At 50.8% G+C, this 23,624-nt stretch overlaps 3 protein-coding genes across 3 annotated transcripts in view; 1 reads left to right on the top strand and 2 right to left on the bottom strand.

Moving 5' to 3' along the window:
* Positions 1-8,387, bottom strand: part of RNPEPL1 (arginyl aminopeptidase like 1) — a 60,306-nt gene extending 51,919 nt beyond the window's left edge. The window contains exons 1-2 of the mRNA XM_060242716.1: positions 8,095-8,387; positions 7,214-7,391 (exon numbers count right to left, since the gene is read on the bottom strand). Of these exons, the coding sequence (XP_060098699.1) occupies positions 7,214-7,391; positions 8,095-8,372 (456 nt within the window). The 5' untranslated portion in view covers positions 8,373-8,387. The remainder of the gene's footprint in view (positions 1-7,213; positions 7,392-8,094) is intronic.
* The window catches only part of LOC132574464 (cytochrome P450 2J2-like), a 585,507-nt gene that overhangs the window by 154,092 nt on the left and 407,791 nt on the right, over positions 1-23,624 (top strand). The gene's annotated exons all lie outside the window — the stretch shown is intronic.
* Positions 14,039-23,624, bottom strand: part of ABCC5 (ATP binding cassette subfamily C member 5) — a 121,592-nt gene continuing 112,006 nt past the window's right edge. The window contains 3 exon segments of the mRNA XM_060242715.1: positions 14,039-15,698; positions 18,305-18,469; positions 23,483-23,596. Coding sequence (XP_060098698.1) covers positions 15,597-15,698; positions 18,305-18,469; positions 23,483-23,596 — 381 coding nt within the window. The 3' untranslated portion in view covers positions 14,039-15,596.

The following is a 23,624-nucleotide window of genomic DNA, read 5'->3' as shown; positions in this document are numbered from 1 at the left end:
GTCACATAAGAACCTAAGAGAAGCCATGTTGGATCAGGCCAATGGCCCCTCCAGTCCAACACACTGTGTCACATAAGAACATAAGAGAAGCCCTGTTGGATCAGGCCAATGGCCCCTCCAGTCCAACACTCTGTGTCACATAAGAACCTAAGATACCCCACATATTCAAATAAGTGCTGGAAATGTCGAGAAGTTAAAGGTTCTTTATTTCATATATGGTGGCAATGCAAATCAGCTAGAAAGTATTGGGTGCAAATTAACATCTGGACTCAAAAAATTTTGGAAATACAAATTACGCACGTGCCGGAACTATATCTGTTGAACATCTGCAGGCAAAAAGTGCCGGTAACAAAGTTGAAACTGCTAATGTATATAATTACAATTGCCAGAATATTATATGCCAAGTATTGGAAGGGTGAGAAAACCCCGAACAGAGAAGAGTTTGTAAATAAACTATTAGAAACCGCTGAGGCCGACCTAATGTCTACAAGATTAAGAAATGGAAATGTGCAGAAGTGTCAGGAGGAATGGGACCCAGTGTACAAATGGGCCAAAAGTAAAGGATTTGACACGGAGTAATTATATTGAAACATGACACAATTATCGTCCAAAGGAAAGGTTAACGCTTAGTTTCAAGCTATTTTATGTAAGGTACAGTTGAAATAATTGTGAAATTATAATTAGTAAATTTGTTCTTATTTTATCGAAACCTCTCCTCCTCCCAGTGTGCTTGGTTGGGTAAGGGGGAATGGATGCTTGTATTTTGTTTATGGCCTAGCTGCTTACTAGGCTATGTATTATTTGTATGTGTTGTTTTTTGGTGTATATTCGTTTTCTTTCTTTTGTCTATGTATTGTTCTCTTTTTTGTACTCTAATAAAAGTAAAATTTTTTCCCCAAAAAAAAAAAAAAAAGAACCTAAGAGAAGCCATGTTGGATCAGGCCAGTGGCCCCTCCAGTCCAACACTCTGTGTCACATAAGAACATAAGAGAAGCCATGTTGGATCAGGCCAATGGCCCCTCCAGTCCAACACTCTGTGTCACATAAGAACATAAGAGAAGCCCTGTTGGATCAGGCCAATGGCCCCTCCAGTCCAACACTCTGTGTCACATAAGAACATAAGAGAAGCCATGTTGGATCAGGCCAATGGCCCCTCCAGCCCAGCACTCTGTGTCACATAAGAACATAAGAGAAGCCATGTTGGATCAGGCCAATGGCCCCTCCAGTCCAGCACTGTGTGTCACATAATAATAATAACATTTTATTTATACCCCGCCCTTCCCGCCAGGGCAGGCTCAGGGCGGCTTACAGGGTGTGGCAAAAGCTATGTTGAACAATAAAACAATTATACATTTCTATACCATTTAAAATTTACCATTAAGTTTACATAATATAAAAGTCTAAAATCAATCTAAAATAATCTCATCTTATTGCTATCTCAATTATTGATGTTAGTGATGGCATGGTGTTTATTTCAGGTTCCATCTTGGAAGGCTAGCCGGAAGAGGGCGGTTTTGCACGCCCTACGGAATTGGCTAATGTCATAAGAGAACATAAGAGAAGCCATGTTGGATCAGGCCAATGGCCCATCCAGACCAACACTCTGTGTCACACAGTGGCCAATATATGTGTGTGCGCACACACACACACACACACATATATATATATACTGTGGCTAACAGCCACTGATGGACCTCTGCTCCATATGTTTATCCAATCCCGTCTTGAAGCTGGCTATGCTTATAGCTGCCACCACCTCCTGTGGCAGTGAATTCCACATGTTAATCACCCTTTGGGTGAAGAAGGACTTCTTTTTACCCGTTCTAACGCAACTGCTCAGCAATTTCATTGAGTGCCCATGAGTTCTTGTATTGTGAGAAAGGGAGAAAAGTACTTCTTTCTCTGCTTTCTCCATCCCATGCATAATCCTGTAAACCTCTAAAACGTCTCCCTTCAAAATACAAACCGGGCCCAACTCTGCTCAGTTTCCGAGATCAGACAAGATCAGGCTAGCGTGGGGCTATCCAGGTCAAAGCTTTTGCAATAGCAATTATTTAATTTCGATTTATTTATTTACTTTTGGACCTTTCCTTTTCCCCTGTTCTACTGGTAATAAACAGAGGGGAGCGATCACCACGACCAGCCCAAAGCTTTTGACTTCGAGAACAACACGCAGCCGCAATCTCGTGACCCTTTCTTGGGCTTTAAGAACGGGGATGGCTTTCATCTATTATTCTCTCGGAAGCAAACTGTTCCAGCCACCGATTTGAACCGACACTGGATCTGAGAAAACAAGAACGCCTCTGTTTGCTCGAACACCAGATGGAAGCGGCAAATACGGAGCGGAGGGGGGGGGGAGCAGGTAGTGCTTTGGGGGGAATAGCAATATTGAGATGCGTCGTGCTAGGCTCATGGAACGGAAAACCAAGCAAAATAGAGCAGGGTGCTAAATTATAAAAGGAAGTTAGGGTTTGTAGAATCTTTCGGGATCAAGTGCCGTGTTCTACTGGAGAAAGTTTTCCTTCCAGACGTTTCGTTCTCAGCTGCGGAGAACATCCTCAGTGGCGTTGCAGCCGGAGCAGGCGCTCAGACCTTCTTGGCTGCTGTGCATTGAGAAGGTCTGAGCGCCTGCTCCGGCTGCAACGCCACTGAGGATGTTCTCCGCAGCCAAGACCGAAACGTCTGGAAGGAAAATTTTCTCCAGTAGAACACGGCACTTGATCCCGAAAGATTCTACAAACCCTAATGATGTTACCAGCCGTGAGAACCTGAAATCTTTGATATAAAAGGAAGGTTCAGTAGGTCACAATAACGGGGGGAGGGGAGCATCAAAATGAGAAGAGGGGAGAACCGTTGCTTTTAACAGAAGAAGTACCTGCTTCTATCAGACCAAAGAGCCACCGAATCCAGCACGGTCAAGAAAACTGTCGCGCATGCTTCTGGGAAGCTCAGAAGAAGAACATCGTGGCAACCGGGACAAACAACGATCAAGAGGTATACTGCTCCTGAAATGGAATGCTCTATTCCAGGGGTGTCAAACTCATTTGTTATGAGGGCCGGCCCCAAGGGAGGAGCCTCAGCCAATGGAGAGAAACAGAGGCTTTGCTCTGTAGCTCCTGTGCGATTCAGCAAACCTTGCAAAGCAAGCTGTGATGCAGAAGGAAGCAAGAGAGAGGGAGGGAGAAGGAAGTAGATGACAGCCAGTTGCTCGGGGGCCCGATAGGAGCCCTCTGGGGGGCCGGCTCTGTTATGACTATAATACAGGCTGTCCGATCTGTACTCAACCACCCAATCAGTTTCAATGGATGAACCAGAATGAGAAGACTTCCTGATGTTTTTAGAGAGAGTAATTCCTCTCTGTGTTCTTTCCCTCCCCTCCGTTCACAATTTCATGCACCTCTCTGACCCCTCCCCAAAGAGGCAGGTGTAGGAACAGTTTTCTACTACAAAACCTGCTTGCTAAAGGTAGATTAGTCATTCACTTCTCGGCTTAGCCTACCTCACAAGATGGTTGTGACGATAACACGGAGACAGGGAGAATATCGTAAACTTTAGTTTCCCATCAGGGAAAACAGTGCACGAGCGAAATAAATTTTTAGAAAGCTGGTCCTGAAGCACTGAAAACAAAGGCAACTCTTTTTCAGAGAAACTCCTGTGCTTAAGTCTTCCTCTCCAAAAAGTTCGACCGTTAACTAAACTAGAACTTTAACAGCCTTTTGCTATCTTCCAGCCACAAGGGGTCTAGCAGCAAGGGAACGGTTTGGTTTTTTTTAAAAAAAAAATCACACACATCCTTATTTTTAGAACAAAGCTGTGTCCAGTGGGACCTTTAAGAACAACAAAATTCAATTCTGGGTGAAAGCTTTCGTGTGCATGCACTCTGTTGGTCTTACGGAAGTTACTGGACTCCAACTTTGACCTATTGCTTCAGAACAACACAGCTATTCACCTCAACCTATCCTTATTTTTATTTACTTACTCACAGCCTACCCCAACAAACCTGTGACGTTGGTTAGGTTTAGAATGCGTGACTGGTCCAAGGTCCATTAAGCTTCCAGGGGACGAGTGAGGATTCGAACCTGGATCTCCCAGATAGCCTTGATAAGAGTTGATGCAGGAGTTAAAAGAAGCCATTTCCTGCAGGTATGGGGGCAAAACGTTCATGAACAGAACAAGAACCACAGGCCAAAGTGGTAAAGCCCTTAGGGAAGAAGCAATAATCAATAATGGGATCACAGCGAAGATACATTTGTTTCTTGTAATGTAAAAGCCTTTGGGAGGGACGGTGGCTCAGTGGTAGAGCATCTGCTTGGGAAGCAGAAGGTCCCAGGTTCAATCCCCGGCATCTCCAAAAAAGGGTCCAGGCAAATAGGTCTGAAAAACATCAGCTTGAGACCCTGGAGAGCCGCTGCCAGTCTGGGAAGACAATACTGACTTTGATGGACCGAGGGTCTGATTCAGTATAAAGCAGCTTCAATAGGTTCATATGTTCACCTGCTATTGGGGAGGGATGGTGGCTCAGTAGTAGAGCATCTGCTTGGGAAGCAGAAGGTCCCAGGTTCAATCCCCGGCATCTCCAAAAAAGGGTCCAGGCAAGTAGGTGTGAAAAACCTCAGCTTGAGACACTGGAGAGCTGCTGCCAGTCTGAGAAGACAATACTGACTTTGATGGACCCAGGGTCTGATTCAGTATAAGGCGGCTTCATATGTTCATATCCGTATAAGTCAGCCTGCCAGGGAATTGTCTATATCAGGGGCGGCCAAACTTGCTTAACACAAAACGTGACAGTCCGATGCTTGAGAGCCACAAGGAAGGAAAGCTAAGCTGGAAAGAAAGCAAATATAGACGGGGAGGAGGACAGAGGAAGAGATGGAAAGAAAGCAACTTCAACTGTAAATGTATCCTCCAAGCCGCCGGCTGGCTTGGCTTGGAGAAGTGATCTAAAGAGACAAATGCCTTCTCCAAGTTAGCAAAGCAGTGGGGGCTTTGAGAGCCACACAATATGTGTGAGAGAGCCACATGTGGCTCCCGAGCCACAGTTTGGCCACCCCGGTCTATGTATTGTGCTCTTTCTTTCTGACACCTCCCCCTCCCCCATACTTGCTCCTGGGCTCCATTGTTCAACCCCCCCCCCCCCCCCGTGAGCATTTTGCTGAACTCGAAGATTTGACAAACTTTCTAATATTTTTCCCCACAAAAAAACAAAGGGAAAATAACCAAAACACATAAAGCAAACAGACGGAAATCATCATGCCACTGTGGCCGCATAGGAGAAAGCAATTTCAAAAGTATGATGGCAGGAAGGTTTTATTGCGACTGTTATAATTCAAGAAGCTTTTTAAGGGAGATGCTGAGCTGATATAATTTAGTCCACCTCCCGGTGATGGCAGGGGTGAGTGACACATGCAAATGAGTTGTGTAATGAGCTCCAGCACCTCTTTTTCTACAAAATGACCCCTGCCCATAAATATCCCGACATTATCCCGGGGGTGGGGAAGAGACCGCTGATAGCACACAGGCAGTCTCTCAAGAAAGAGAGTCTTCCAATATTGACTTTCCCATCAAGAAATCCTATACCAGGGGTGGCCAAACTGTGGCTTGTGAGCCACATGTGGCTCTTTCACACATTATAGCCGATTTTGCACGCAGCTTACCCCGCGGTCACATTCCTCTTCTCTGCGCAGCGTCTGTCCGATTTCCCACGATCTGCGCCGGAGTTACAGGAAATGCCGCGACTTTCGCGTAGTAAACGTAAACTGTTCGCGTTTGCTACGCGAAAGCCGCGGCACTTCCTGTAACTCCGGCGCAGATAGTGGGAAATCCAACGGATGCTGTGCAGAGAAGAGGAACATGACCGCGGGGTAAGCTGCGTGCGAAATCGGTAATTGTGTGGCTCTCGAAGCCCCTGCTGCCCCGTCAGCTGGCTCAGAGAAGACATTTCTCTCTTTATGCAACTTCTTCAAGCCAAGCCAGCTGGCTTGGAGAATGCATTTAAAGTTAAAGCTGCTTTCTTTCACCCTCCCTCCATTTGCCTGCCTGCATTCCAGCTCTCAAACATCAGACGTTCATGTCTTGTGGCTCTCAAACATCTGACATTCATGTCTTGTGGCTCTCAAACATCTGACATTCATGTCTTGTGGCTCTCAAACATCTGACGTTCATGTCTTGTGGCTCTCAAACATCTGACATTTATTCTATGCGGCTCTTATGTTAATCAAGTTTGGCCACACCTGTCCTAAACAAACCACCCCAGCAGACCCCCATGTTTTAAAAAGTACTGAGAAAGAATGTGAGAGGTCACAGTTCAAACCTCTCATCACACTTTAGCCTGTTTCAGATTCAGAACTGCCACCATGTGGTGTGTGTGTGGGGGGGTGTGTGTGGAGTGTCAAGCTAGGATCTGGGAGACCCAGTTTCGAATCCTCACTCCGCCACGGAAGTTCACTGGGTGACCTTGAACCGGTCACAAGCTCTGAGGCTAACCTACCTCGCTGGGTTGTTGTAAGGAAGTGCGAATGCTGCAAGGGGGAGAATGCTGCACGGAACTTCAGGTGCCCACAGGGGAGAGCAGCAAGGTATAAATTAAACAGATAAATATTCAAACCCGTCACCTCTCCCACCAACGCCGTTTCAAAACCGAAACACAACGAAGTCAGCCACAACCGACGCAGTTTCAAAACCAAAAGACAACTAAGTCAGACATAACCGATCTGAGTTCTTGCTGAATCGAGTGAATGCACTTCACCACCTTTGCACAGCCTCAGCTCAACGTTTGACAATTAAAGTGCCAGGCGGTCAATTGAGGGCAGATGCAAGGAAGCGCTTCACATCACGTATAAATACCTTACGGAACTCCCTGCCACAACATGCAGGAAGGGCCGCAGGAACAGAGAGTTTTAAAAGACCAAATCACAGTCGGAAGGTCTGTCATCGGTTCTTACCCACGAGAACTAAATGAAACTATCTTCTGAACAGGGACTGCAGATAGGGGGCAAAGGGGGGCTTTGCCCCTCATTTCCCGCTCACAGCCTTCTCGGAGGCATGCAGCCGGTTCACCGCAGATACTGGACTGGTCCCATCTTCGGTTTGATGCATCAAGATTTCTCTTCTCGCGCCATCACCTCTGCCGCAAACAACATTCCGAAACGTGACTTCCCCCCCCAAAAAAATCCGCTCTCGGGGGGCCAACCACAGACGGCCCAGGGATACTTACGGCCGGCGCGTCGGCAGTGGTGTAGCGGACGACGACCTGGAACGGCCGGTGGGGTTCCAGGGACGAGGGCAAGAAGACGGTGAGGGACGAGCCGTAGTCCGTAAAAGGGTCCACCCTGAAGACCAGCGGGCACGAGGCGGCCGAATCCGGGAAGGCGGGCAGGGGCGGAGGGGGGCACCTCCGGGAGGTCGGCGAAGGGACAGGCCGAAGGGGTGGCGGGGCGAGGCGAGAGGGGGGCGCCGGGAGCCCCGCAGCCCCCCGAGGGAGCAGGCGGGGGGTCTGGCGAAGCGCACCCCGGGGGGCGAGGGCAACCGCCACGGGCAGCGGGGAGAGGGGCCCCCTGGGGGCGAGAAGGGGGCCGCTCCGGGGTCCTGGGGGGGCAGCAGACGCCACCAGGGGGGCACGAGGGGCCACTGGACGGCCACGAGGAGCCACTGTGGGGGCACGAGGGGCCACCAGACGGCCACGAGGGGCCACCGGGGGAGCACGAGGGGCTGCTAGACGGCCACGAGGAGCCACTGTGGGGGCACGAGGGGCCACCAGACGGCCACGAGGGGCCACCGGGGGAGCACGAGGGGCTGCTAGACGGCCATGAGAAGCCACTATGGGGGCACGAGGGGCCACCAGGGGGGCACGAGGGGTCAGCAGGGGGGCACGAGGGGTCACTAGGGGGGCCCGAGGGGTCACCAGGGGCCCAGGAGGCGCTGCCAGGGGGCCCACTCGGGGGGCCCGAGGCGTTTATGCAGCGAGGGGTCGCCTCCGGGGGTGCCGAGGCCGGCCTGGCGCTGAGGGGGCCGTGGGGGTGCGGGTCTGCCAGGGGGCAGGCGGGGGGTGCCGCCTCGGGGTGCCAGGCTCGCGGGGCGGCTGCCAGGTCGCCGTCGGGGCCGGGCCGGGGGGCGTCGGAGGGGAAGACGAAGGCGCAGCGGCCGTGGGGCTCTCCGGCGGGCGGGCAGGCTCGGAAGGCGACGGAGGCGACGCGGAGGGCCGGGTGGGCGTCGAGGACGAGGGCGCGCCGGTCGGGGCGGAGGGCGGAGAGCTCGAGCACCAGGCAGCCGGCCAGGGCGCGGGCCTCGGGCCGCAGGTCCAGCCCCAGGCGGAGGTGGCGGAGGCGGAAGAGAGCCGCGCTGGAGGCCGAGGCCACGTCCGAGGAGGCCGCCATGGAGGGAAGGAGGGAGGGAGGGAGGGAGGGAAGGAGGCCCGGCGCTATGTGAAATCCATGGGCGGCTTCCCGGAGGCGGCTAGAAGAGGCCGCCCGGCCGCGCCAGGAAGAGGCCCGCCCCGCCCCGACCACGCGCGGCCCGGCCCGGCCCAGTCGCCGCCGCCGGCAGTGCCTGGCTTGGCGGAGGGTGAGGTCCGCTTTCGGCCGCTGGGGGCGCCAGAGAGAAGCAGGCGGCGGCGCGGGGCGAGAAGGAGGGACGCAGCGGCCGCCAGGGGGAGCCCGCCCGCGGAGGAGGAGGACTCGGGCCGCCGGCGACCCGCGTTGGTTGGTTGGGCGGAGGAAGGGGGGAAGGAAGGAAGCAATGCGCGCTGCGGTTGCCGACCCAAGAAGCGGCTGGGGACTTTGGGGGTGGAGCCAGGAGACTTGGGGGGCGGAGCCAGGAGCAAGGGTGTGACAAGCACGAGGGGACGCCGAAGGGAGTCCTGGCCATCGCCTTTAAAGGGACCGCGCGCCTTTAAAACGCCTTCCCTCGGTCGGAAATAATGAGAAGGGAGGGACGGTGGCTCAGTGGTAGAGCATCTGCTTGGGAAGCAGAAGGGCCCAGGTTCAATCCCCGGCATCTCCAACTCAAAAGGGTCCAGGCAAGTAGGTGTGAAAGTCCTCAGCTTGAGACCCTGGAGAGCAGCTGCCAGTCTGAGAAGACAATACTGACTTTGATGGACCAAAAGGTCTGATTCAGTATAAGGCAGCTTCATATGTTCAAAGACGGTGCACCTTTTTGGGGGGGTGGTTCATAGAAATGGATCCCCTGGTCCAATTTTTCTAAAACTGGGTGTTTTGAAGACAGGCACCGGACGCTATGCTGAACATTTGGTGCCTCTGCCTCGAAAAAACAGCCCCTCTGGAGCCCCAGATACCCACATTCCATTATATGGGAATCGGTCTCCCAAAGGAATAACGGAGTGCCCAGCAGCAATTTCCCTCCCCGAGTCCCCCCCCCCCCGCGCTGCTTTCTGATGACCCTGAAGCGGGGGGAGGGCCTCCAAACTGGGGGATCTCCTGCCCCTACCTGGGGATTGGCAACCCTAACGCATGCCTCTGGGGAAACTCCACCTAGGAGTTTTGAAACAGAGGCTAGATGGCCATCTGACAGCAATGAAGATCCTGTGAATTTAGGGGGAGGGGTTTGTGAGTTTAGAGTGGTTCCTCAGTGGAACAGGCTTCCTCAGGAGGTGGTGGGCTCTCCTTCCTTGGAGGTTTTTCAACAGAGGCTGGATGGCCATCTGACAGCAATGAAGATCCTGTGAATTTAGGGGGAGGGGTTTGTGAGTTTCCTGCATTGTGCAGGGGGTTGGACTAGATGACCCTGCCAACTCTTATGATTCTAAGAATTCACTGCCCCAGGAGGTGCTGGCAGCTACAAACGCAGAAGCTACTACAGCAGCGGTCCCCAACCTTTTCAGCGCCAGGGACCAGTTTTGTGGAAGACAATTTTTCCAGAGACGGGGGGGCGGTGGTTTCAGGATTATACAATTGTGTATTTTATTAGTTTGGCATGGTGGTTAACTGTGCAGACTCTTATCTGGGAGAACTGGGTTCGATTCCCCACTCCTCCACTTGCAGCTGCTAAAATGGCCTTGGTCAGCCATAGCTCTCATAGAGTTGTCCTTGAAAGGGCAGCTGCTGGGAGAGCCCTCTCAGCTCCACCCACCTCACAGGGCATCTGTTGTGGGGGGAGAAGATATGGGAGATTGTGAGCTGCTCTGAGTCTCTGATTCAAAGAGAACAGCGGGGTATAAATCTACAGCAGGTCTTCTCCACTCACAGCTGCTGGAATGGCCTTGGGTCAGCCATAGCTCTGGCAGAGGTCGTCCTTGAATGGGCAGCTTCTGGGAGAGCTCTCTCAGCCCCATCCACCTCACAGGGTGTCTGTTGTGGGGGAGGAAGGGAAAGGAGATTGTGAGCCACTCTGAGACTCTGAAATTTGGAGTGGGGGGCAGAAGCACAAATCCAATGTTGTCTTATTTTTATTATTACAACATTGTAATATAAAATGAAATAATTATACAGCTCATGGCCCGGTTGCTAGCAGGCCACAGACCGGTACTGGTCCATGGACTGGGGGTTGGGGACTCCTGTACTAGAGGGGATTGGATCAACATCTGGAGCAGAGGTCCATCAGTGACTATTAGCCACAAGGGATAGATGGAACTGTCTGGGGCAGTGATGCTCTGTATTCTTGATGCTTGTGGGGGGGGGGGGCTACAGTGGGAGGGCTTCTAGTGCCCTGGCCCCACTGATGGACCTCCTGGTGGCACCTGGGTTTTTTGGCCACTGTGTGAGTGTTGGACTCAATGGGCCACTAGCCTGATCTAACATGGCTTCCGTTACGTTCTTAAGAATATGGAGCTATGAAGCTGGCTTCTGTTGAAGCAGACCCTCAGTCCATCGAAGTCAGAATTGCCAAACCGGCCGCAGCTCTCCAGGGTCTCGGGCAAAGAGGTCTTTTACATAGCATTGCCAGGTCTGTGTTGGCAAATACCTGGAGACTGGGGGTGGATCCAGGAGAGGGTGGGGCTAGAGGAGGGGAGAGTCCACCCTTCAAAGCAGCCATTTTCTCCAGGGCGATGATTAGAACTGGGACTGGTGTATAGAGAAAGAGCTGCAAAGAACACCAGAAGCAATAATAGTATCGCAATGTGTGTAAATGCATTCTTGCTTAGTGCAAAATAAAATAAGACAAGCGAACACATGTTGTTTGAAACCCCCCGCAAAGTCACTGCATCAGTCTCTCATTGGCAATTGCCTCTTCAAAATAAACTGTAGATGTGCGTGGAGTCTTTTGGTGTTCTGCTCATGATTAGACGGAGTGAATAAGGAATTATTAAAGGAATTTTTAAAGGAATCCTCACGGTTTCGCTTATCAAGTTCTTCCTCAGCCTTTTCTCCCAACATTACACGAAGACACAGTACTTTATTCTATAACATGGATCAACACCAATAGCAGATGCTGAGAGTATGCATTGATCCGTGTTACAGAAAAAAAAAGTACTGTGGCTCCATGTAACATCAGGAGAAAAGGCTGAAGAACTTGGTAAGAGAAACCGTGAGGATTCCTTTAAAAATTCCTTATTCTCTCTGTCTAAATCATGAGCGGAACACCAAAAGACTCCACCCACGTCTACAGTTTATTTTGAAGAGGCAATTGCCAATGAGAGACTGATGCAGTGACTTTGTGGGGGTTTTCAAACAATATTTGTTCCCTTGTCTTATTTTATTTTGCACCAAACAAGAAAGTATTTACACAATTAGTGTGATAGTAGTATTGCTTCCAGTGTTTTCTGCAGCATTTTCTCTAGGGCAGCTGATCTCCGCCAGCTGGAGATCAGTTGTAAAAGCAGATCTCCAGGCCCCACCTGGAGACTGGCAACCCTACTTTTACATCATCTACCCTCAACGCTGAGCTAGTGGTTCACAGTTTTTTAGCCTCTGGCTCATTTTTGTCGTAGGTCAGTGCAAACTAATTGATGCAGTAGCCCAATGGCATGCTCACAATTGCCAGTAGCTCAACGAAGGTAGAATTTTTGCTCACAAGACTCCACAGTTAGCGGCAGTATTGCTTACCACCTGATCCTTTGGGCTGGAGATGCTGGGAATCGAACCGGGGACCTTCTGCATGCAAGGCAGAGGCTCTTCCGCTGAGCCACAGTCCTTCCCTGACACATGAAGGTTTGCACCCAGAATTCGACTACGCTGGTCTTAAACATACCACTGGTTTCAAACTTTGTTCTGTTGCTTCAGCCGGTGGTGGCCAAACTGTGGCTCAGGAACGTGGCTCTTTCATGCATATCGTGTGGCTCTTAAAGCCCCCACTGGCTAGCTTGGAGCAGGCATTTGGCTCTTTAAATCCCTTCTCCGGGTGCTTCTCTCCAAATTGCTTCAAATGCTGTATCTGAAGAAGTGTGCTTGCACAGGAAAGCTTACTATACCTTGAATAAAACTTGGCAGGTCTTAAAAGGTGCCGCTGAACTCCGACTTTGCTCCGTTGCTTCAGACCAACATGGCTGCCTGCCTGCCTGCCTAAATCTGTCTTCACAGAAAAAGGACACTAATGCCAGGAAAAGCTGAAGGGTGGGAAAATGTGAAGCCCCAATGCGAGATGGATTGACTCAAATCGAGGACGCCATGGTCCTCCGTTTGCAAGACCTGAGCAAGCTGCCCTGAGTCCGTCCCCAGAGAACGGGGATATAAGTTTAAAGTATAGAATCACGGAGTTGGAAGGGACCTCCAGGGTCATCTAGTCCAACCCCCTGTACAATGCAGGAAACTCACAAACACCTCCCCTTAAATTCACAGGATCAGCATTGCTGTCAGATGGCCATCTAGCCTCTGTTGAAAAACCTCCAAGGTAGGAGAGCCCACCACCTCCCGAGGAAGCCTGTTCCACTGAGGAACCGCTCTAAACTCACAAACGCCTCCCCCTAAATTCACAGGATCTTCATTGCTGTCAGATGGCCATCTAGCCTCTGTTGAAAAACCTCCAAGGAAGGAGAGCCCACCACCTCCCAAGGAGGAAGCCTGTTCCACTGAGGAACCACTCTAAACTCACAAACACCTCCCCCTAAATTCACAGGATCTTCATTGCTGTCAGATGGCCATCTAGCCTCTGTTGAAAAACCTCCAAGGTAGGAGAGCCCACCACCTCCCAAGGAGGAAGCCTGTTCCACTGAGGAACCGCTCTAACGGTCAGGAAGTTCTTCCTAATGTTGAGCTGGAATCTCTCTTGATTTAATTTCAACCCATTGGTTCTGGTCCTGCCTTCTGGGACGCCAGAAAACAATTCCACACCATCCTCTAATGGCATGCTCACAAGTACAGCCCTTCAAGTACTTGAAGATGGTGATCCTATCACCTCTCAGCCGCCTCCTCTCCAGGCTAAACATGCCCAGCTCCTTCAACCTTTCTTCAAGTACTTGAAGATGGTGATCCTATCACCTCTTTGCCGCCTCCTCTCCAGGCTAAACATGCCCAGCTCCTTCAACCTTTCTTCAAGTACTTGAAGATGGTGATCCTATCACCTCTCAGCCGCCTCCTCTCCAGGCTAAACATGCCCAGCTCCTTCAACCTTTCTTCAAGTACTTGAAGATGGTGATCCTATCACCTCTTTGCCGCCTCCTCTCCAGGCTAAACATGCCCAGCTCCTTCAACCTTTCTTCAAGTACTTGAAGATGGTGATCCTATCACCTCTCAGCCGCCTCCTCTCCAGGCTAAACATGCCCAGCTCCTTCAACCTTTCTTCATAGGACTTGGTCTCCAGACCCCTCACCATCTTCGTGGCCTTGCTCTGCACCCGTTCCAGCTTGTCTATATCCTTCTTAAAATGTGATCCCCAAAACTGAACACAGTACTCCAGGTGAGTACTCATAATAAGAGTACAGTACTCTTATTATGGCCTACCGCCTGCTCCTACCATCACTTCACATGATCTGGACACTCTACGCTACACTTCTATGGATGGTGATTAAATAGAAAAAGAAGAGGATGTTTTTGGAGGAAATGGATTCACAGGGTTGCTGTAAGCTGAAAACGATGACTTAACAGCACTTAACACAAACATACACAATTTTATATAAATATATATTAAAAAAAACCCACTTCCACACGTGTTTACAAAACCCAAAATAGTTTTTAATTCACTTTTTCGGATTTTTTTCTCTCAACGGTTTTCATGCTAAGGCTACAAAACGTCCGGCCGGACGGGGAAGGAAAAAAAACAAAACCCCAACCCCAAACAAACAAACAAAAAAAAAACATGCAACGCTGATCAACCAAAAGTCACAGCTATTACAGGATTGACCGTGCTACTGGTCCCGCACGACGGGGATGGCGTGCGGTCGCCATGGTAACATACCGCACAGGACTCAGCAACCTGAGGTAGGTCTCTTTACAGTAAGAAAAATAAAACTTCCTACACCAGTGTCAAACCCTGATCAGCAGCAGCCTGCTTTTTTTCTTTAAAGGCAAAAATCGCTGGGGGAAGGGGTACAGTGACATCATTTAGCTTGAGCGGAAACAGTGAAATCGCTACACGAGTCAATCAAAGCCAATCTTGAGGAGCTGTCCGAATGAGGTATTAGCATCTCTAAAAGATCAATAAATCCAGCTGAGGCAGCTGCGAAACTACTGGATCCAGCAGCAGGGACCCAATATTTTTTTGAGAAGTTCGTCGCTACAGTCAACTTACGGTCCTGGGCAAAAAGGGAGGTTGGACCAGTGAAACGAGAGGAGGCGGCGATATTCCTTTTAGAACGTCGGGGAAAAGTTCCTTCTGACAGAGGATGCTCTTTTCGTTCCCTTGAACGCACGAGGGTGCGAACGCCACTACCGCCGGTTCCCGCTTCTTGAAAATGCGCACACAAAAAAACCCACCCTGGGAAGGAAGCCCCTGCTCCTTCCACCTACCCTAGTAACAGGCCCTACACCGTGACAGGTAAACGATGCGACCTGAGTCACGTGGGCATAGAGTGTCCCCACCCGCCCCCCTCCCCTCTGTGCAAGGACAAAAGACAAGAGGACACAAAGAGGACACGACTGCAAAGCTTTGCTTCCATCCGGAGACCTGGGGAAATCCGGCGAGAGAGAGGGAGCCGGCTGCGAGAGACGAGAAAGGCGTCCGGAGCAGCTCGGCGAATGCCAGGAATTCCCAGTACCATAAAACTGTACAAAAACGCTAGAAAAGAATATGCGCCGGTCTTAACGCAGCGCTCATTTTAATATAAAATAAACGGCTTACATTTCCACTGTAAATATAGGCTATGTACAGAATTCTGTATAGATATAACTACACGTATAAAGCTTCAATATAGGCCTCTTGATACATTTATAGGTATGGCTCCCTGAGCCATTTTTTTTTGTAGAGTGCATTTAATAACGACGAGAAACAAACAAAAAGAAAATTAGCAACAATATGGAATAAATACCGTAATAAAAGCCATAAAGAATCCTCCTTACAGTACTTATTTTTGAAAAAGAAAAGAAAAAGACTCGAATCCTGACCCCCCACAATGCTAAAAATTAAAAAAAAGGGGGGGGGGAAGGCAATGAACTCTTGGGAGGACGTGGAGGTGGAGGAGGAGGAGTTCTGAGGAGGAAGAGGAGGAGTTCTGCCTGCCACAGGCAGGAAGTGGTGGCCTCCTGGCTAAAGTGACGTTGCCCTGAAAATTTTTAGCCCTTGACGGTCATCTTGTTTTCTGCAGCAGCAAACATGGCGGAGAAACGGGAGTTCTCGTTCGACAGGAGAGCGGATGGAGTGTCGAATTCCACCACCTGAAAGAAATCAGTTTGAGGAGATCGTCAGCGATGCGAGGAATAAGCACCGATCGATCCGCCCGAGGTTCGCGTTTCGGAACGCGGCGGCGGCAAACCGAGCTACTCGGATTCAGAATGGAAAAGGGTCTTGATGGATCATCTAGTCCAGTCAGGGGTCTTGTAGAAAAAGAGATGGTGGAGCCTATTAGCATAACTCATAAGCATATACTGCCCCCCCCAGCCAAAAGCAACCCAATGCAAGAAAGGAGAGCCCCGGGTGGGCAAGGCCTGCTTGGGCTGGCTAGAGATCCAGCCAGCCCAAGCAGACCTCGCTCGCCTGGGGCTCTCCTGGGCCACCCCCCACCCACAGTCAAAAGGCCAGCAAGCCTCCCCCCCAGTCTAAAATCATGTAAGAAGTGGAGAAGGAGTGGTGCAGGCTTCTCCAGGGGTTAATGAGGGCTGCTGGGGGCATGGCAAAGCTCCAGGTGGCTGGCTGGCTGCCTGCTCTCCTAATCCAGGGATTGTTATGCAGCTGCGCCTACTATTCAGTGGACAAGGTAGGTAGGTGGGGTGGAGACGGGGGGACCGTCAGAAAGGTTCAGGAGCTGTGCTCCTGTGAGCTCCTGCTGAATTCCAAGGCCTGAGTCCAGTTATCTACAACATGGTGCCTGGGGGTACTGTCGCACATGGTGCCAGGTCTCCTAGTGCTCACTTATCAAACCTTGCCAGTGGTACTATCCTGTCTTGCAATAAACGCTAATCCTGATGAAATGGAGAGTTATTATTATTGAAGACAGTCATAGACCTGACGGAAGCTGCCTTACACAGAATCAGACCCTAGGTCTATCAAAGTCAGCACTAGCGACTCAGACGGACAGCAGCTCTCCAGGGTCTCAAGCTGAGGTCTTTCACATCACCCACTGGTAGACCTCCAGATGGCACCTGGATTTTGGCCACTGTGTTAACACAGAGAATTCGACTGGATGGGCCACAGGCCTGATCCAACATGGCTTCTCTTAGAACCACAGAGTTGGAAGGGACCTCCAGGGTCATCTAGTCCAACCCCCTGCACAATGCGGGAAACCCACAAATACCTACCCCAAATTCACAGGATTTTCATCGCTGTCAGATGGCCATCTAGACTCTGTTGAAAAACCTCCAAGGAAGGCGAGCCCACCACCTCCCGAGGAAGCCTGTTCCAATGAGGAATCGCTCTAACGGTCAGGAAGTTCTTCCTAATGTTGAGCCGGAAACTCTTTTGCTTTAATTTCAACCCATTGGTTCTGATCCTGCCTTCTGGGGCCACAGAAAACAATTCCGCCCCATCCTTTCTATGACAGCCCTTCAAGGACTTGAAGATGGTGATCCTATCACCTCTCAGCCGCCTCCTCTCCAGGCTAAACATCCCCAGCTCCTTCAAACTTTCCTCATAGGTCTTGGTCTCCAGACCCCTCTATATGACAGCCCTTCAAGGACTTGAAGATGGTGATCCTATCACCTCTCAGCCGCCTCCTCTCCAGGCTAAACATCCCCTGCTCCTTCAACCTTTCCTCATAGGACTTGGTCTCCAGACCCCTCTATATGACAGCCCTTCAAGGACTTGAAGATGGTGATCCTATCACCTCTCAGCCGCCTCATCTCCAGGCTAAACATCCCCAGCTCCTTCAACCTTTCCTCATAGGACTTGGTCTCCAGACCCCTCTATATGACAGCCCTTCAAGGACTTGAAGATGGTGATCCTATCACCTCTCAGCCGCCTCCTCTCCAGGCTAAACATCCCCAGCTCTTTCAACCTTTCCTCATAGGACTTGGTCTCCAGACCCCTCTATATGACAGCCCTTCAAGGACTTGAAGATGGTGATCTTATCACCTCTCAGCCGCCTCCTCTCCAGGCTAAACATTCCCAGCTCCTTCAACCTTTCCTCATAGGACTTGGTCTCCAGACCCCTCTATATGACAGCCCTTCAAGGACTTGAAGATGGTGATCTTATCACCTCTCAGCCGCCTCCTCTCCAGGCTAAACATCCCCAGCTCCTTCAACCTTTCCTCATAGGACTTGGTCTCCAGACCCCTCTATATGACAGCCCTTCAAGGACTTGAAGATGGTGATCCTATCACCTCTTAGCTGCCTCCTCTCCAGGCTAAACATCCCCAGCTCCTTCAACCTTTCCTCACAGGACTTGGTCTCCAGACCCCTCTATATGACAGCCCTTCAAGGACTTGAAGATGGTGATCCTATCACCTCTCAGCCACCTCCTCTCCAGGCTAAACATCCCCAGTTTCCTTCAACCTTTCCTCAAAGGACTTGGTCTCCAGACCTCACATCATCCACTGGTAGACCTCCTTATGTTCTCCTATCTAATTCTGTAAACAGAGATGGTAGTCACTGAACTTGGGACCTTCGGTATGCCAAGTGCATACACAGTGCCAGTGAGCTACAGCTGCCTCCTCGCTCATTACTGGTCAGCTGTGATAAGTGGCAGCGAAACCAAGCCAATCCCAGTCTCCCTCCAAAAGCTCCGGTTGCCAGCCATCCTTTCCCCTTTCCGCCAAGCCGCTTCAACTGCATCCCCTCGACTTTTATTTCCTAACCCACAAAAGGAAAGCGGTTGCATCTTCCTGACCTGTCCTTGCACCAGCACCATAATCCGGTCGGAGCCCAGGACCGTATGCAAGCGGTGGGCGATCGTCAGCATAGTGCAGTCAGCGAATGCCTCTCGGATGGTTTCCTGGATCAGCAGGTCCGTCTCGGTGTCCATGGCGGCCGTCGCTTCATCCAGGATCAAGACCTGAGCGCGGCAGGGAGGAGATGAAAAATCAAGACATCAAGAAGTTTCTGCAATCAACGGTGACAAAAGAGTGACTGGAGACATTCGGGGAACACACGAGTTGAAGCGCATGAGAAAGGGGCGGGAGGGGAAAGCGCCCAGCTTCCCTTCACAGCTCCTCACGGAACTCTGATAGTTGCTTTCTAAGCTCTGGTTTGCTCTACTGCAGGTGTGTCAAACATGCAGTCCGGAGGCCGAATCAGGCCCCTGGAGGGCTCCTATCAGGCCCCTGAGCAACCGGCTGTCATCTGCTTCCTTCTCCTTCTCTCTTGCTTCCTTCTGCGTCACAGTTTGCTTTGCAAGGCTTGATTCATTGCAGAGGAACTGCAGAGCAAAACCTATTTTCTCCATTGGCCGAGGCGCCTCCCTTGGAAAGGCAGAGAGGCAGAGCTTGCTTTGCCGGGCTCTCTCAATCGCACAGCAGAGCTACTGAGCCAAGCCTCTCTTCCTTCTATTGGCTGAAGCTCCTCTCCCCCCCCTCACAGTCCCCTGGGGAAGGAAGGAAAGAGCTACAGCTTCCTTTGCCCAGTTCCCTGGATCCCATGGGAGAAATACAAAGAAAGCACCTTTAAGAAGATATTGGATTTATATCCCGCCCTCCACTCCGAAGAGTCTCTGAGCGGCTCACAATCTCCTTTACCTTCCTCCCCCACAACAGACACCCTGTGAGGAAGATGAAGATATTGGATTTCTATCCCGTCCTCCACTCCGAAGAGTCTCTGAGCGGCTCACAATCTCCTTTACCTCCCCCCCCCCCCAAACAGACACCCTGTGAGGTAGATGAAGATATTGGATTTATATCCCACCCTCCACTCCGAAGAGTCTCAGAGCGGCTCACAATCTCCTTTCCCTTCCTCCCCCACAACAGACACCCTGTGAGGTAGATGAAGATGTTGGATTTATATCCCACCCTCCACTCCGAAGAGTCTCAGAGCGGCTCACAATCTCCTTTCCCTTCTTCCCCCACAACACACACCCTGTGAGGTGGGTGGGGCTGGAGAGGGCTCTCCCAGCAGCTGCCCTTTCAAGGACAACCTCTGCCAGAGCTATGGCTGACCCAAGGCCATGCTAGCAGGTGCAAGTGGAGGAGTGGGGAATCAAACCCGGTTCTCCCACCAGATAAGAGTCCACACACTTAACCACTACACCATACTGGTCATTAAGACCAATGAGTGATAACGTTTTAAGCGTGTTTTAAGTTTTTTAAAAAATATATATTTAATTGTGTCTGTCTGTGTCCTTTATAAAGTTTATATCTCCGCTACCTCATCTTAAATAGATACGTACATGGCCTGGGCCAACACAGCTCGCCCCAACCCAACACAGCCTGGCCCAACAAGGTCTCGTTTATATCACACCCGGCCCTCATAACATATGACACGGGTGGCCAACGGTAGCTCTCCAGATGTCTTTTTTGCCTACAACTCCCATCAGCCCCAGCCACCATGGCCAACGGCTGGGGCTGATGGGACTTGTAGGCAAAAAAAAAAAAAAAAAATCTGAAGAACTACCGTTGGCCACACCTGACATATGAGTTTGACACCCTGCTCTACTGTTTCGGATAAAATCAAAGCCACCGCAGCCTGTGATTTAAGCATCCGATAGATGCGAAAGTTCACAAAGGACAGCCCTGTGGCATTCTCTTTGTAGAAAAAGCCCAGCAAGAACTCATTTGCATATTAGGCCACACCCCCCGGCATCACCATTGTTTCCCACCGGGCTTTTCTGTGTTAAAAAGCCCAGCGGGAATCATTTGCATATTAAGCCACACACCCCCGATATCACCATTGTTTCACACAGGGCCTTTTTTTAAAAAAATAGAAAAAGCCCAACAGGAATTTGTTTGCATTTGGGCCACGCCCCCTGAGGGCAAGCCAGCCAGAACTGCGTTCCTGCTGGAGAGCCGGTTTGGTGTAGGGGTTAAGTGTGCGGACTCTTATCTGGGAGAACCAGGTTTGATTCCCCACTCCTCCACTTGCACCTGCTGGAATGGCCTTGGGTCAGCCATAGCTCTGGCAGAGGTTGTCCTTGAAAGGACAGCTGCTGTGAGAGCCCTCTCCAGCCCCATCCACCTCACAGGGTGTCTGTTGTGGGGGAGGAAGGGAAAGGAGATTGTGAGCCGCTCTGAGACTCTTCGGAGTGGAGGGCGGGATATAAATCCAATATCATCATCATCATCATCTTCTTCAAAAGAAGCCCTGCTCATTGCCAGCCATCTGACGGTCTGCAACAGCAGAGGTACGAGAAGATTACAATTGGAGCTGCGGGGTATTCTGAAATTCCAAGCAAGCGTAACAGGCCTACGGAGGCTGGCATTAACCAAAGCCGTCTGCTTTCTGAAAAACTCGGTGGTCGTTTCTGGACCAGGAATCCCCAACATAGCCCCCCCTTGCTGAAGCTTTCTGCGGCACGCTGCCCAGATTAAGAAGACCTGCACTGTTCTGATTACGGCCTAGCTGCTCCAGGGATTTTATCACTGCCTCTGTAATACTAAAAAGGTAAAGGCAGTCCCCTGTGCAAAGCACCAGTCGTTTCCGACTCTGGGGTGACATCACAGGTGATAAAATAGGTCGAGGTAGTCCCCTGTGCAAGCACCAGTCGTTTCCAACACTGGGGCGACGTCGCTTTCACAACGTTTTCACGGCAGACTTTTTACGGGGTGGTTTGCCACTGCCTTCCCCGGTCATCTACGTGGAATACAAATTAACGAAAATGAATAAATATTTTGTATAATTGTTTTGCCATTTTATTGGTGTGACCCGCCCTAAGTCTGCTTCTGGGAGGGGGGGGGGTATAAATCGAAATAAATGGTGCCTGACGGCAACTTTTCCGGTGCCCACCAGGTGTTTTTCGAAAGTAGGCGGGACCAGGTGGAGCTTTTGCCTAACAGAGCTTATCTGATTAGCCATTGATCTTACAGGTAGATTTCTAAAAAACGTTGCAATGGCAGCAGCTGTTATTGCAGCAAAAAGACCATTTTGTGGCTGTCTCCACCCCCTGTGGCAGCCATATTGTGGCTGTCTCCACCCCCTGTGGCAGCCATATTGTGGCTGTCTCCACCCCCGGTGGCAGCCATATTGTGGCTGTCTCCACCCTCTGTGGCAGCCATATTGTGGCTGTCTCCACCTCCGGTAGCAGCCATATTGTGGCTGTCTCCACCCTCTGTGGCAGCCATTTTGTGGCTGTGCCCACCAAACTGTATTAGAATTCTAAAGCTGCACACAGATTGGGGACCCCTAGTCTACACTTTATGGGTGTAGCGGCAGGCTTTACAGGATGTCCCTGATGAGGAATGCAAGCTGTTGGCAGTGGCCAGCAGATCCTTTTGCTCCATACTCTTCACAAACAGAAGCGTGTCTGCATAATGCATACAACTCATACAGCTGGAGACACCTTGGTGTATGAACCAAGCTTCAAGCTTCTTATAGGCAGCTTCAAGAGGGGATAGGATAAACATTTGGCGCAGACGTCTATCCGTGGCTATAAACCAGAGCGTATTCTTGGAACTCTCTGTCTGGGGCAAGTGATGCTCTGTATTCCTGGTGCTTGGGAGGGGCAACAGTGTGAGGACCTCTAGTGTCCTGGCCCCACTGATGGACCTCCAGATGGCACCTGGTTTTTTGGCCACTGTGTGACACAGAGTGTTGGACTGGAGAGGCCTTTGGCCTAATCCAACATGGCTTCTCTTATGTTCTTATGTCTGGGACAGTGATGCTCTGTATCAATGGTGCTTAGGGGGCACAGTGGGAGGGCTTCTGGTGTCCTGGCCCCAAAGATGGACTTCCTGATGGCACCTGGTTTTTTTGGCCACTGTGTGACACAGAGTGTTGGACTGGATGAATCACTGGTCTGATCCAACATGGCTTCTCTTGTGTTCTTATGTTTGGAGCAAGTGATGCTCTGCATTCTTGGTGCTTGGGAGGGCCAACAGTGGGAGGGCTTCTGGTGTCGTGGCCCCAATGATGGGCTTCCTGATGGCACCTGGTTTTCTGGCCACTGTGTGACACAGAGTGTCAGACTGGATGGGCCTTTGGCCTGATCCAACATGGCTTCTTTTATGTTCTTAAACAGCATTATTTTCTTCAGTGTTGAGTGCTGGCAATCTGGGTTATGGGCAGATAAACCTCTGAAGTTTCAAAAATTGGATCGAGGGTATAAAGGACTGAAAGTTACTTGTGCTTTTTGGAAACATTAGGAACCCAGAGCTGGAAGGGACCCCATCTGTTATCTAGTACCAGGGGTGGGGAAGAGTGGCTCTCCAGATGTTTTTTGCCTACAACTCCAATCAGCCCCAGCCATTTGCCGTGCTGGCTGGGGCTGATGGGAGTTGTAGGCAAAAAAAGAGCTGGAGAGCCACGGTTCCCCACCCCTGATACCCCCTGCATGCTGCAGGAAACTCACAGCTTCCTCTCCTCCCTCTCCCCAATTCCCCAGTGATCCCAGACCCAGAGGAAGGCAAAAAATATCTAAGCTCCCTGGGCCTATCTGGCCTGGAGGAAAATTCCTTCCAGACCCCAAAGCAGTGATCAGTATTTCCTCGGGCGTGCAAGGAAGGACTATGAGAGCCGAGTTAATCTCTTTCTGCCCACCCTCTCGCGATCTGCCTAAATTCACAGAATCAGCACTGCTGTCAGACGGCCATCTCGTCTCTGCTTAAAAACCTCCAACCTTATAGCCGCCGCTACTTTTTAAACCCGCCCCAAAGGAGCCCCGTTATGCGGGACGCAGCGTCCTCCCTCCAAATCATTTGCTTTAAAAAGCCTGCCAGGAAAACCTCTGTCTTGTACAGCTTCCTGAAAACGAACTAAAACTGCTGAGAGAAAATGGGAAACAGAGAGGGGGAGGAGAGGAGGGGGAGAAAAGCAGGCTAAAGGAACTGACTTTCCTCTGGACCAGAGGGCAGGAGCCAGCCTGCCCTTTTCAGAGTAGCTGTCGAAAAGCAGTTTCAGAAATGATCCGTTTTCTTCTGCTCACCTTACAGCGACGCAGCAAGGCTCTGGCAATGCAAAGCAGCTGCCTCTCCCCGACGGAGAAGTTTTCTCCATTTTCCATCACTTCGGATTCAAGTTTCATGGGCAGCTGAGAAATCTGGACGAGGAGAAGGGAAGGCGATCAA

Source organism: Heteronotia binoei, chromosome 6, assembly GCF_032191835.1.
Source record: "Heteronotia binoei isolate CCM8104 ecotype False Entrance Well chromosome 6, APGP_CSIRO_Hbin_v1, whole genome shotgun sequence".
In the NCBI taxonomy this organism is placed as follows: Eukaryota; Metazoa; Chordata; class Lepidosauria; order Squamata; family Gekkonidae; genus Heteronotia; species Heteronotia binoei.
This window is presented reverse-complemented; position numbering and strand designations above follow the sequence as displayed.